The sequence below is a fragment of the Podarcis melisellensis genome (assembly GCF_964234715.1).
Source record: "Podarcis melisellensis genome assembly, chromosome: 5".
Classification (NCBI taxonomy): Eukaryota; Metazoa; Chordata; class Lepidosauria; order Squamata; family Lacertidae; genus Podarcis; species Podarcis melisellensis.
In genome coordinates, this window is record NC_138537.1 from 40413315 (window position 1) to 40427704 (window position 14390).

Consider the following 14390-nt stretch of genomic DNA (forward strand, 5'->3'; position numbering starts at 1 on the left):
AGGGGGCGCAACTCCACTGGTTAGGGGGCGCAAATTACTTGCCTTGCCCCGGGTGCTGACAACCCACGCTACGCCATTGTCCAGGGGCACCTAGGGAGCTCCATGGCTGAACAAAAATTCAAGCCCAGGCCTCTATAGGGATGTGGAGGCCTGATCTGGCCACCCACCTGACATCACAATGACATCACATGACCATCTTTGCCCACAGGGATCTTGCAGGGTCCCTTTCAAAGTGCCATCTTGCGGGGCGCTTTGCAGAGGGCGCCTGCAAACTCCCTTTTGCCAGTGCCAGGTTTTTACCAGCTGAACACCTGACGTCATATATAGCATCAGGTATAGGAGAGGTGGGCATGGCTTGGTCGAAATGGCCTCACAGTTCAGGGGGGTGTATAGCAGGCTCATGGGCTAGAATTTCCCACCCCTGCTATACACTATGTGCTACACAACATTAAACATTAAAGCTCTCCTGGGAAGGGAGCGCCGTAAAAAGCACTTTTGATGGCAGCACTCCAAATGGTGAGCATAATGTTTGGAAAGTGGCCTGCCGATTGAACACCAAGCTCCAAAGAAGTCTTGGGATCAGCTCCGCGTATTCGTGAAATTGTTGGTGCCAGTATGGACTCTCCGTTCAAAAAGCAACATTCACACAGAGAGCTGTTTTCAAGCCCTTCTTCTCCTGGGAGGAGTCTTTGTCCCTCTGGAGGAGGTTGAACCTTTGAATCAGCCCTAGTCTTGGCCATTCCCCCATAGGAAAACAACTCTAACCATGTAAGCTCCTGACATTATTCCATCCTTGCAAAGGATTTTACCTTTTGTTTATAGGAAGTGCCCTTAAGAGCTCTTAGGGAACATGTGAGAGATAACTCTTAACAGTGCAAGTAAACAGTGCATATTTACGCAGAATTCAGCCCCCTTGTTTTCAGTGGGGCTTACTGGGAGGTTCGTGTATGCAGACGGCAGCCTAAGTTGGTGTATATATTAGGAGTTTACATACTGTGCTATTCTAAAAGCTTTCTCAGGAACCCACCTAAATACTTCATTTAATGAAGAACTGGCAAGCCATCTATGCAGTCACTGCCTAAGAGCAAAGTACAGGTAGTGACCAATTTACGTGGGCGTTACGTTCCGGCTTGCCAGGACATTCCAAAAATCGTTGGGGTTATTTTTTAACAAAAAATGCCAAAAAAGTGATTTTTTGATTTACTTGCCTGAGATCCAGACGTATGGCAGCCCTAATATAATCGCAACACACATTCACCTGCAAACGCACCGTTCCGCCCCAGCCCCACTGCTTTTTATGGTGTTATCAGGCCACTTCAGGGTTAGGTGCGAAGTGCGCAGTTGTGTTCACGCACATATCGGATGCACCTAGAACAACTGCTGCCTTTAGGGGTGATAATCCCAAAGGGCTGTCCAGGTCACCGGTACCTCAATCTTAGGAAGGCAATAAAGACATGCAGGCATCAAGATAGGGTTGGCTAAAATGAGCTCATTGCCTCAGGTGGCAGGTTGGGAGGGGCTTGTCAGTCATGGTGGCCGTGGTATTTCGCCGGCTGGTGAAATGGCAGCAGGCAATTCTGTGGGCGGATAGAGGCAGCAGCAGATGGGTTGAAGGGGCACTGGGAAAGATCTGTCTTTGACAGAATCTCTGGAGGACTACTGCCAGGCATTAAACCACACTGACCTAGATGGGACAATGGTGTTCCTCAGTATATGGCAGGAATGATTTGATACAATGTGATATGATATACTTAATTAAACTTATTAGTTGCTTGTTACCTAAAAGGTATCCAAGCGACTTACATTTAAAAGCATAAATGTAAGAACATTATACCCTAGGAAAAATCATTCATATAACATACCAACCCCCCAACTCCCCACCCCATAACAGCCATAGTAAGCTTTGGCAGTGCACTGAATGAGCTTGGTCCATCAAAGGCCTAGGGGAAATGTGAAGTCTTTACCTGGTGCCAAAAATAAGTCAATGAAGGTGCCAGGTGGAGTTGAATGGGGAAAGCATTCCAGAGAACAGAGAATACATGTTTGTAGGACTAGCTAGATGTTATATCAAGGGATGCGAGTGGCGCAGTGGTCTAAACCACTGAGCCTCTTGGGTTTGCCAATCAGAAGGTCGGTGGTTCGAATCTGCATGACGGGGTGAGCTCCCATTGCTCTGTCCCAGCTTCTGCCAACCTAGCAGTTCGAAAGCACACCAGAGCAAGTAGATAAATAGGTACCACTGCGGCGGGAAGTAAACGGCGTTTCTGTGTGCTCTGGCACTTGTCACGGTCCTGCGTGTACCAGTAGTGGTTTAGTCATGCTGGCCACATGACCCATAAAGCTATCTGTGGACAAACGCCGTCTCCCTCGGCCTGAAGCGAGATGAGCGCAGCACCCCATAGTCGCCTTTGACTGAACTGTCCAGGGGTCCTTTACTTTTACATTTTACCTACATCAAGGTCATGGACCACCTCCAAATGCCCTCTGGGTGACCTCTAGCACCAAAGAATCTGAACAAGTCAGGGAGATGTTTCTCTGCTCTGCCATTGTGAAGCATAGGATGGGCTCTCAGCTTTTTACACCCAAATTCAAATGTATTTATGCAAAACATTTCAAGTCAGTCTGCCTCTTGGCATGATGCCACTGGCATTTCCAAATGGGCACACAATGGATATGCCGAATCTACAGCGAGGGAGGAAGAAATGGTACCAAGCTGTGAAAGTCCACAACACAACACGCAAACAAAAGCCACCACACTATTAGGGCCCTGTTGTTTCTTTTAAAGCTTAAAAAGCTAAAAATAGCTTGCCAGAGATGTTAGAGAAGTCATCTCATTGATCTATTAAATGAAATTTAAGCCAAAATAGAGAGAAAGAAAAAGAAAAGGAAAAAGGCACAGAGAGATCTATTTTTCCACAGATCCTTGAGGGCAGGTTCTCTGAATTTAAGAAACAATCAACCAGGCCACTTGATAGCAGAGGGGTTTTTTATCATTATTATTTTAGATTGTGGTCACAGGAGGGGTGTTCCTAACAGTTTTGCAAGCAGTGACAAAGTCAAATGAAAAGCTCAGCAGGTAAGAGTTCAGTGACACACTCACATGAATGTGCACACAAAACAGAGATTAAGTAAGCCTCCAAATGAAGCTCATATTTAAAAAAAGAAGTCAATTTGGGGAAGAAGGAGGCAGAGAAATAGAGGGTGTGGGAGGAAAGATATACCGTAGAAAGAAATATGAAAAAGAAAGTGATAGTTCCGTGTGCAGCAGCGACTGCAGAAGGCCTTCCACACCAACATGATGTTTGTATTAAAGAGGTTAAAGAGGCTGCAAGCTTCAAAACCAAAATATACACCAGGTTGCTGTTTGTCTCCATCTCCTCCTATGCCATGAGTATCTTGTTCGGGAGGCGGAATTTTCAGAGTAGGAAAGGGTTGACACACTCTTACCCAGAGTGCCACTTCCCTACCCTGAAGTGGAGCAGGATAATTGCATGGACGGGGAAGAGAGGGAAAGACTAATTATACAACTCCAACTAAATAACCAGTTTGTCCATCAATAAACATGTAACAGGGGCCTGCTTCTGTATGCAGCGAAAGGCGCTAACTAAACTTACTTGGAAGTAAGTGGCATTGAATTCAGTGGCTCTCAATCCCAAATTGAACACCACAATCCTGTGCGTGGTAGTTACTTGATGGTGGTGTTCCTTTCGGAATGACCAGTAATAAAACACAGCTATCCACCTATCACTTGAGTGAGGCACATTTCATCCTCCTCGATGACTGTGTACACATACTTAAAGCACATGGGATGGAATTTGAAGTTGCACTGAGAGAAATGCACTGTTCTGGGGGTTATCCTGGCACAAATCCCAAGCCAATTTTTAGAGGGGTTGCCCTATGTGGCCTAGGACCCACGTACCTACGGGACCGCCTCTCCTGGTATGCCCCACAGAGGACCAAATGACAACATTTTGGAGGTCCCAAGTCACAAGGTGGTTAGATTGGTCTCAACTAGGGCCAGGGCCTTTTCAGTACTGGCCCCGACTTGGTGGAATGCTCTGTCACAAGAGACTAGGGCCCTGCGGAACCTGACATCTTTCCATAGGGCCTGCAAGACAGAGCTGTTCCGCCTGGCCTTTGGTTTGGACTCAGTCTGACCCTTATGTTTCCCTCCCCTTATGGGTCTTGATTTATCGGCTACTTTTAAAATGAGGCTGCATTTTAAATTGCATTTTAACCTGTATTTTAAATTGGTGTTTCTCCCCCCCCCCATTATGTTTTTACTGTGATTTTATTGGTGTTAGCCGCCCTGAGCCTGGATCTGGCCAGGGAGGACGGGGTATAAATAAATTATTATTATTATTAGGGAAAGCCCCCCCCGAAGTCCTTGCACAGGGCTTCCACTGTCTGGGCTTATAAGATGGCTCCTGCCCAAAGAATCCTGAAAACCTCACAAAGCGACAATTCCCAGCAGCTTTAACAAACCATAGTTCCCAGGAGTCTTTGGGGGAAATCATGTGCTTTAAGCCTGTGGTGCATACACCGCCTATGTCATGAAAGGGCTTCTTCCACTGTGTGACAGGTTTATGCACATGTGAGTCATTTTTGCTCTGTCGTTCCTCAGGAAAAGGGATCATAAGCCAAACGAACATCAAATAATCCCTCCCCCCCAAAAAAAAACCCATGATGAGAACTGGAAAACAATGAAAAGCTGTGGGCTCTTAACCAAAATCTGTAAGATATTGTAACAACTTTATAACTGTCTAACAGCAATCTTTCCACAATTCATCAGACCTCCCTGCAAAACACAACAATGCATTTGAACACACAGAACTGGATTTAGCAAGATGTCGTCAGAGAGACATGAGGAAATAAAGGAAGCAATTTAAGTATCCTTTGAAGAAAGAAAGAAAGAAAGAAAGAAAGAAAGAAAGAAAGAAAGAAAGGAAGGAAGGAAGGAAGGAAGGAAGGAAGGAAGGAAGGTAGGAAGGAAGGAAGGAAGGAAAGAAGGATAAAGGCCCTGGTGTCACTGGTGGAGCAGGAAAGCAACAAGAGCCATTGCATTCCGTACATGTACTGTACCAGGCTACAGACTGTAGTGGAAGAATGCACTTAGCAGCGCTGAAATGGCACAGCTTACAAGGTTAACAATCTTTTAGCTGATGATTTGTATGTATTTATGAGCACTGCTGAACGACCTTCAAGAATGCCTGTAAGACACTGGCAGGGTGAATTAGAGAAACTCAAAAATCTTTTCTTTTCTTTTTTTAAAAAGCTCTAAACAAACAAACAGCTTTCCTACACTTACAGCTCTGATGCAACAACTGGAAAGAGAACATCAGCAAGCAGAAAATTACAGAATGGAAGAGACTATATCAGTTCAAATTGGTAATCCTAACAGGTGCATTTGAGAAAAAAAGTTGTTTAGGCTGCAATCCTATACCCCTGTTAAGATGGGAGTAAAAGCTTCTGCACGAAATGAGAAGACATGTACAGGCCTGACAACCTGATTCTATGCATATTTTCAAAAAGCTGAGCACCATTGCATGGAGCTTCCTTCCTGATATACATACTTGGAATTGCAGACAAAATTCATCCAAGTGAAATGGATCTGAAATAACGACTCTTCTGTCGGCTGCTGTTTTCAAATAAAAAATGTTGGAGCCCAATTTCGACAGGGTGAGTTCTGTGAATCTCAGGACCTTGCGCATGCTTGAGCCAAGAAAGCGAGTCCAACAAAAGGTATCACCCAACGCATTTCGCTGCTCTCAGCAGGCTCTGTAACGTGCGCCAGACGTGAAAAGCAGAGGCTGTTCCATTACCCTAGATACATTATTCAGAGGGGGGAAATGAAGTGATACAGTCACCACTGTAGTGGAAATAATGCAAGAATGAATCCCTTTTCTATCCCAACAAAGGAAATGCGCTCCACCAGTGGTTTTACATAAACAGCTCTTGTTTATGAAGCCAGATTTCATTACAAGCGGCGAGAAATGTTATCTTTCTGTGGACATGCTGAAATGGACTGCAGCACAATAGGCCTGTGTGATAGGACAATATTACAAAGTCAAGCCAGCAGCTCTTGTTTATCGTTATCAAAAACATTCCCCTGTACACAGTTAATGAATGGCCAGAACATTGGATATTAATAGAGAAAGGTTATGAGCAGCTGATTGCTAAACCTCCTCATCACCAGAAGCCCTTCATGGCTGAACATCAAGACCTTCCTCAACCTTAGCAGGGCAACCATCAGGGAGACAAAAAATAAGCAAACTAAGCCAGAGGCCAAAACCAAACATCAGAATTTGTATGCTGCAGAATAACATTTTCTCTTTTACACAACCTCAGTTTGAGGCTATTGTCCTATCCATGCTCATCACTGAACTCACTGAGATCAGCTTGTTATTTTTTAAAAAAGGATAGCTGCTAACCGCTACTAGAATCAGATACCAGAGAAAAAGAAATCCCAAACCTAGAGTCATTACAAATCCAAAAAATATTTACAATACAAAGTTCATCACAAACACAGCCTTAAGAAAAGCACTTCTGGGTTCTCTGGGATTCACTTCCCAAAAGAACAGGCCACTCCGCCAATACAAGTAAATTTAGTGGTCACTGCTACCCCGGCAATCACATAGCAAAGCCCTTACTCTCACTATCCCAGCTTGTCATTGTTCCAACAAAATATAAACCCATTTTAGCATTAGCATGTAAGTTTTAATTCGAGGAAAGGAGAATTCACCCATAAATCTGTGTACTGGTCTTTATGCAAGGTTAATGATTTGCTAGCTAAGAGTCAAAGGTCAGAGTTTTCTTTTTTCTTTTCTTTAAACACAAAAGCCACAAGAACATAAACATTCTACCATTTTAACTTTGCAAGGTATTTTCCGACATCACAGCTCTTGACCAAATGTCAACATAGTAAACATGGAAGGGCATTGTTTGTAACTGTTTACACATGTCTGTCTTCCCAGAAAAGAAACCTAAATGGGTTTGGCCCTTCTGGGAGAAGTTCCCTGTTTTGATACTCCTGCGTCAGCCTGCATAAGGCAGGGCGAGAGCGATTAATGATGAAATCCACCAAGATGAGTTAAAAAGCTAGGAAGAACAACAGAATCAATAGACATAATTGATAACTGCATGCAGCACTGCATGACGAACAAGTCTAACCGAAACGGAGCAAAAAGAGAAGAGAAAGAAATGAGCATAGCAGCAGTGAAGAAAGGGGGGGGGGGATACAAGGTTCTGCCTTCCAAGGCTGCCTACTCACTGCAAGGATTATAAAGGATATTAACAATATACATGCACAGCACATGGCATTAACAAATGTGAACATAAAATCCTGCGGAGCTATGGGCGCTAAACTTTGGAACAAAAGGCTCTAAAGGGTAGTAACAATCGATGATTTACATTCACTAGGTAGGACAACAGAGGGAACAATAGCTCTTTGAATGAGACTCCAACATATTAAAATTACAGAGGAAGGAATTAGAAGCATCTCTAAAGGATTTAAAGAAACACAGCCAGTTTTGGAGGATCAGGAAAGGCCAAGTGATATTAACTGAGAAATAAGAGGAGCAGGGGGCATTTATTTATTTATTTAAGTTAGGATATGAAAAGTGGAAAGCTGGGCAACGGAATGGGATTCATGCCTAGTGACAACTTTCCTTGCTTCCCAAAGGCTGGTGTTCAGCTGTCCTTTTTTTTGTTTCCCCCTCCCCAAAACCCCACTAATCCAGGAGAAAGGAAAAGCAACCACAGGAAGAAGCGTTTCGGTGGTTGCCGTGTGGAAGTACTGGGTTCCAGTACACATGGCAAGAAAAGGGGTAGGCAACCAGATGAGGAAGGAATAATGCTTTGCAACAAGGCAAATTTGTGCCATCTAAAAAGGAGGATCAGGGCTCACAGGCTAATCAAGCGGGTGTGTCCACAGGTTTGGCGGAAAGGAAGGATGAACAGCAGGGCAGTCTAAGCCTGAAAAAAAAGTTCTTAGGGACGCAGTCCAGGACAAGCAGGAATGCGGAGTATTCTTTGAACAATGCACTCTGTGCAGTATATATAGATGGGAGACTACGGGAGAGAAAAATGCTACTAGTAAGGGTAGGATATGTAGGGCTACAGGACAACACTTAGCATAGTATGAGAAAGGGGCAACAAGCAGAAACGCTGTTCAAATACTTGACATGTGAAGTACGACTGGGAGATCAATGGCCCTTGTGGTGTGCCTCCTATAGGTGGGCTAAGCAGTCAGAAAGGTCAAGGCTGTGAGGTGCAGACTGCAGAGCAGGGGAAGGGGTCGGTGCTGAGCAGGGTGCAAGGTCCGGAGTAATACTATATGCTGCAGCGTTGGGGTGATGTGGGCATCCCAGAATTAGGTGTGGAGGCATCTGCCCAACATGTGCTGGGAGAGATGCAGGGATTCATTTGCAAACTGGAAAATCCCAGGTCTCAAATTTGCTTGAGGAGAACACAATCTGTTTCAAACATTCTGCTCCCTATTCCCAAATGGGGAGCGAAAAGCTTTTAAGGGGAATGAGGGGACAGCTTGTTTATTAATTGTTTCTTTAACCAGCACATCACCATTGCAATTCACAGTACTCTGCTCATACTCAGAGGATCTTTCTCTCAAGCCAGCCTGCAAATGTAGATGGCGGTGGGAGGGAGATTCCAATATCGTAACTCCAATATTTAAAATGATCAAGTCCAGTTAAGGTCTGTGGAGGAAGGCATGCCCTGGAGAGTACAGAGCCGGGAAGGAAAGGAGTAGCAAGTGGTTTTGGTATAAGGGGAGATGGTTTTTATGAGGTAGAGGGATGGTTCAGCATGAGCACAATATGAAGGCAGGCAGGCAGGCTGCTGCAGATAGGGCTGACACCTTTCTGCCCCGGCTTCTGTTGCAGATTTAACAGCTTTACTATAGGCAGAAATTCCACAGGTGCAGTACTTTCCCTCCTCCTCCCCCAACATCAGCTGCTAAATTCTGTATATTGTGCAACTATTAAAGGTGCACAAGTGGGGGTGGGGGACAGAGTGGTGACCCTATTGATGAAGGGGATCTGCTCTGAGTTCAATTCCACAGGACTAAGCTGGCATGTTGAGGACAGGGTCCGGGTGAACAGTCTGTTAGGCTGCATGTGCCCAACTTGCAACTCTCTTGTTATTTTCTGCCTCATCACCAAACCTACCCCAGAAGCAGGCTGAGCAGCAAGTGCAATAAATGCAAGTTCCCAAGTCTGAAGGAACAGCCAAGCCACGTGTGATCTGTGTGCCCTCTTACCACCACAGTCTGCTTGAGTACAACCAATGCCATATAAGCAGGCTATGGGAATGACACACACTCTGGAACCCAGGTCCAGGAGATCCAACCAGGCCCTTTCTCGAGAGGAAGTGCAAAAAGTGTAGCCCAGTGGTTTAGCAGGTCAGAGAGAGAGAACACCCACTTGCAAAATCAGGAGTGAAGCTGGGGCCCTAGCCTACCTCGCAGGGTTGCTGTGAGGATAAAGGAGTGGGGAACAGAACCGGCAATGAAAGGAAACAAGGAGGTTTAAGGAGCCAGACATTTGCGCGCCAGGCTTCCCTCCTGCCCGTCCTGCTGCTGCTCACCTGGGCGTTTTGGCGGCGGCGGCGCTCTCCCGCTTGTCCAGCACTCCCGGCACGCAGTTGGTGAGCTCGGTCCAGTCGGCGTGCAGCCCGCAGCTCCAGCCGGTGGAGAAGCGCGAGAAGAGCCAGGTCTCCCTGCGGTTGGGCCGGTAGCAGGTGCACTTCTTCTGGCCGGGCCGGCAGTCGCAGGGCACCTCGAGGCGCACGTTCTGCACCAGGTGGCGGCCGAAGGTGGTGCCGCCCGTCTTCTGGATGTGCAGGAACACGATCACGTCGTCGCCCTTCATGTCGAAGGCGAGCTGGCGCTCCAGCTCGCGCACGGGGAAGTAGTACTTCTTCACGTAGTGCGGGTCCGGCGTGGGGAAGAGGTCCAGCTCGTCCTGGTAGGAGCGGAGGCTCGGCGAGCCCAGGCTCAGCCCCGGCCCCACATACTGGTACAGGATGAGCATGAAGCACACCGAGCCCGCCACGATCAGCAGGAACTTGCTGTTCCGCTCAACCATGGTCCTTCCAGCGCGCTTCATATGTCACCATCTCCCGGCCAGGGGGAGGCGGCGGGAGAGCTGCTGCTGCGGGAGCTGCTGCTGCTGCTGGCGGAGGTGCCCCCGGCGACGTCGGCTCCCCTTTCGCCCGCTCCCAGGCTCCGAAGAAGCCCCGCGAAACCACCCCGACGAAAAAGCGCCGTGCGCCCCGGAGAGCGCGCGGAGGGCGAGGGATTCCCACCCCTTTCCTCCCTCCCTCCCTCCCTCCCCGTCCGGCCCCCCTTCAGTCAGATCCGCAGCCAGGGGGGGCTTCCTCCTGCCAAGCGGCGATCAGCCACCGGGGACGGGGGGGGGGGGCGGCGGCGAGAGAGAGAGAGAGCGAGCGCGCGGCTCCCAGGGTCGACCGCCCTCCCCCGGTTCCGCCTCCCTCGCAGCCCCGTCCCGCCTCTGCCTTCGGGACTTTGCCTCTGCCGCTCCTGGCCCCGGCTCCGACCCGGCCGAGGCGCCGGGCGCGCAGCCCCTTCGGGGTCTCGCGGAGGCAGGGCTGGCGGAGGCGGCTGCACGCTAGTTCAAGTCCTTCCTGCCTCGCTTCCTAGGGCAAAGCCCCGCCGCCGCCGCCGCGCTCCGAGCCCAGCATGCACAGCGCCGCCTCCTCGCGCTCTGCTCGCCGCTCCAGGCGCGCGCTGGCGGAGGGAGGCAGAGCAGCAGCCGCGGCAGCAGCAGCAGCACCACACAGGCACGCCGCAAAGGCAGCGCTTCTGGAGGCTCCCGAGTTGACAGGGCCCGCCCGCAGGATAATTTCGCTATTTTCCTCCTGGTTCTTTCGAGGCTCTTTCACTTCCTCTTTCTCCTTCCGCCAATGGGGAAGCGCACTGAGCGGGGCGGCTCGAGCCTGGAGGGGCGCTGGCGTTCGGAGGTGGTTCTCTCAAGGGAGCGTTCCTGACCTCCCTCCACCGCCACCCCCCTAAGAAAGAGAAGGGGGCATTAAGTTTTCAGGTCAAAAGCTTGAGTCTCTCCACCCCAACCCCTGCATGAACAGAGCCTATAGGCTCCTGCTTAAGGGGCTTCTTGGCTTTGCCTCACCTCCTCCTCTTGAACAATTGAAAGGACTCGGCAGAAATTCAACAGGTGCGGTTTCCCGCTCGCATCAAGGTGCAGCGCCGGGCAAAGAGTGGCCTCTTCATTTCTGCTTGTTGTGGGAATGTGAAAAGGCGCGAGAGCCCCAGCGGAAAGAATAAAAGTGGCTGCCCTGCTGCTGTCTGGTTTTGGAAAGGAATTTGAGAACCAGTTGTGGTGAAATAGCATTCTCAGAAATGAGTTTTCTATTTTTAAGTTAAAATACAATAAATGGTGGGGTTTTAAACGTCATTCAGGCATCTTCATAACAAGCCTCTTTTTTGGAGCCCTTGGGAGTGCCTGCCAGCAGCTGAAAGCTTTTCTCTACAGCCATGAGCAGCAGTGAACATCGAAATTCTCATGTCTGTGTTTGTAGGAATTTTGTGATTCCATCTAGAGATAGCTCAATTGCAACAACAACAACAATTTATTATTTATACCCCGCCCATCTGGCTGGGTTTCTCCAGCCACAAAATATTAAAAATATTAAAAATACACTAAAACATCAAACATTAAAAACTTCCCAATACAGGGCTGCCTTCAGATGTCTTCTAAAATTCAGATATTTGTTTATTTCCTTGCCATCTGATGGCAGGGCATTCCACAGGGCAGGCGCCACTACCATGAAGGCCCTCTGCCTGGTTCTGTGTAACTTCGCTTCTCGCATTGAGGAAACTGCCAGAAGGCCCTCAGACCTGGATCTCAGTGTCTGAGCTGAACAATGTGTGTGGAGATTCTCCTTCAGGTATACTGAGCCAAGTATACAGATGACCCTAAAAGACAGCCTCTGGTTTTGCCTTCCTCATGTTCAGCCCAGTATCACTAGGTCAGGGATGGTCTTCCAGGTATTTCCCCTCACATATTTTTTGGATTCCCAACTCATCAGCCCCAGAGAACACAACCAATTGTTGGGGGTGATGGGAGCTGTGGTCCAACATGTTGCTATCAAAGGGTTAAAAGAGTAGCAGAAACGCTCTAATCACTGAGCAGCTGGAGGTCATTAGGCTTCCAGGAACATGAGTCTGTATAAATAGTCCCCCTGTTTGTTTGTTCTCCCCCTTCTCCCTTTGGGTGTGTGTTTTGCTGAGATGTGTGGTTCGTCGCCAGGATTGTTTTTTGGTGTTTTGTAAATAAACCTTATTTTTGATTTACAAACCGCATGCTCCAGGACTCCTTTTTGGGAAGATGCTGCCTCTCCTGCCCTTCTTAGCTGCTGCGCGAAATCCTCTGCCGTGGTGAGACTTTTAAAGAAGGAAGTGCACTGGGCATTTACATTAAACTAATTAAAGTTTAATGGGACAGGTTATGGATGTTTGTACGTCAAGAAGGAGATAAGGAGAGCAGTTCAGAGTGATTTATGCAAGGACTGGAGTGAAGACAGAAGCGGTTGCCGACAACGAAAGCCTCCAAAGCAGCTTGAGTCCTGCAACGTGCCTAGAAAAGTTTTAAAGAGGCACTGCGCAGTTTGTACTCGCTGGAAGACGTCTGATTCCTCAAGGAGCCACCTCAGCAGCTGGGAGACGGTCTACAGGTGTGTGAGTATCGTTCCTAAGCCCCAGGGAGGATGGCAGAGTCCCAGGAAAGTTTTACTGTCCCGTTTACGCGACTCAATGGGAAAAATTGGCAAGATTGGAAGGCTAGAGTAAGGGTTTGGTTGCAAGCAAAAGAGTTGTGGAGCTGTACTGAAGCACCGCCTTTACAGGCAGCTGCAGACGCGTCTGCAGAAGCCAAAGCAGCAGCAGCAGCTTCACAGAAACGCGACAGGAAAGCCCAAGGTCTACTAGTTTTGGCAGTGGGACCAGAGCAAATGCCTTATGTTTCTGAGTTAAAGAACACGCATGAGGCCTGGACGGTTCTGCAGCGGTTAAATTCCAGAAACACTGCGGGGGCCAAGATCCATGCTACAAGATGTTTGTTTGATTTACGTCTCCAACCGGGAGCGTGTGTGAAAGAACATATTGCCAAAATGGTGTCTGCCTTTAATCAACTAAGGCAGCTGGGCATTCCTTTCTCTATGGAGCAGCAGTCATACATATTGTTGTCTTCTCTTGATAAAAGCTATGAGACTCTAGCTCTAACTTTGGAAGCTATGCCTTCAACTGAATTAACCCTTGAATACATTTCTTCTCGGCTTGCGGATGAACAGGATAAAAGGCAAAGAGAAAGAGGTTTGTCTTTAAAGGGGAGTTATGCTGTGCCTAAGAGTGTTGATGCTGAGTTTGAGCACACAGTAAATGCTTTTGCAGCTAGACACTGTTTTCGCTGTGGTTCCCCTTCCCATCTAATCAGGAATTGCACACGTGAACCTGGTCAAGACAGCAACAAGGCCGTTACCCCTAGTTACCAGACAAGGAGTTCCAGGGGACGTCGAAGAAGAGGAGGAGGTCGTGGCTACTCCCACAGCACACAGCACATGGCTTCAGCAATGGCGTTGATGCAAGGGCGTGGCCAAGGCAGCAATCTACGCTGGTTGATCGACAGTGGTGCATCTCACCACCTGGTGGCGCCATCTAGTGTCCGTTTGCAGAATTGCAGACATTTGCAAACCCCTAAAGTTGTGACAATGGCAGATTCAACTAAACGTTCCTTAGAGACTGTAGGCACAGTGTTCTTAAATTGTTTGCAAACAGAAATTGATGCCTACGTGCTAAAGGGACTGAAGGGGTGTATTTTGTCTGTGTCAGAACTTGATAGAAATGGGTTTAAAACTGTGTTTGAAAATGGGGTTTGCACTATTTCAAAGAATAACGTATCTCTTTTGCAGGTGGAATGCAGAAATGGGTTATATTATTTTGAGACAAGTCCAGATGAAGTTGAACAGGTTCATGCTGGTTGTGTGAACACGCCTACCCATAATTCTTGTGTTCATTTATGGCACCGCCGTTTAGGGCATATTAATTTTCAGTATGTTAAAAGGCAACCTGAATTATCAGAAGGGTGCAAATTGAACAAATGTACTAAGTATTTGGATTGTACTGCATGCAAAAGTGCGAAGGTTCATAGATGCAGCTATCCCAGTTCAGATAGGAAATCTGACAAAGTATTCCAACTTGTGCATATGGACCTGTGTGGCCCAATGCCTGTTGCTAGCATGGGAGGTTCGAAGTATGCACTGTGTCTCTCGGATGACAAAACAAAGGTTACATGGTTTTTTCCTCTCAAAACAAAAGCAGATACTGCAGAAACAGTTAA

General features: G+C 47.7%; 1 protein-coding gene across 1 annotated transcript in view; it reads right to left on the reverse strand.

Annotated features, from left to right (window-relative positions):
* Window positions 1-10711, reverse strand: part of HS6ST1 (heparan sulfate 6-O-sulfotransferase 1) — a 189847-nt gene extending 179136 nt beyond the window's left edge. The window contains exon 1 of the mRNA XM_081911561.1: window positions 9604-10711. Within this exon, the coding sequence (XP_081767687.1) occupies window positions 9604-10124 (521 nt within the window). The 5' untranslated portion in view covers window positions 10125-10711. The remainder of the gene's footprint in view (window positions 1-9603) is intronic.
* Between the last annotated feature and the right edge of the window lie 3679 nt (window positions 10712-14390).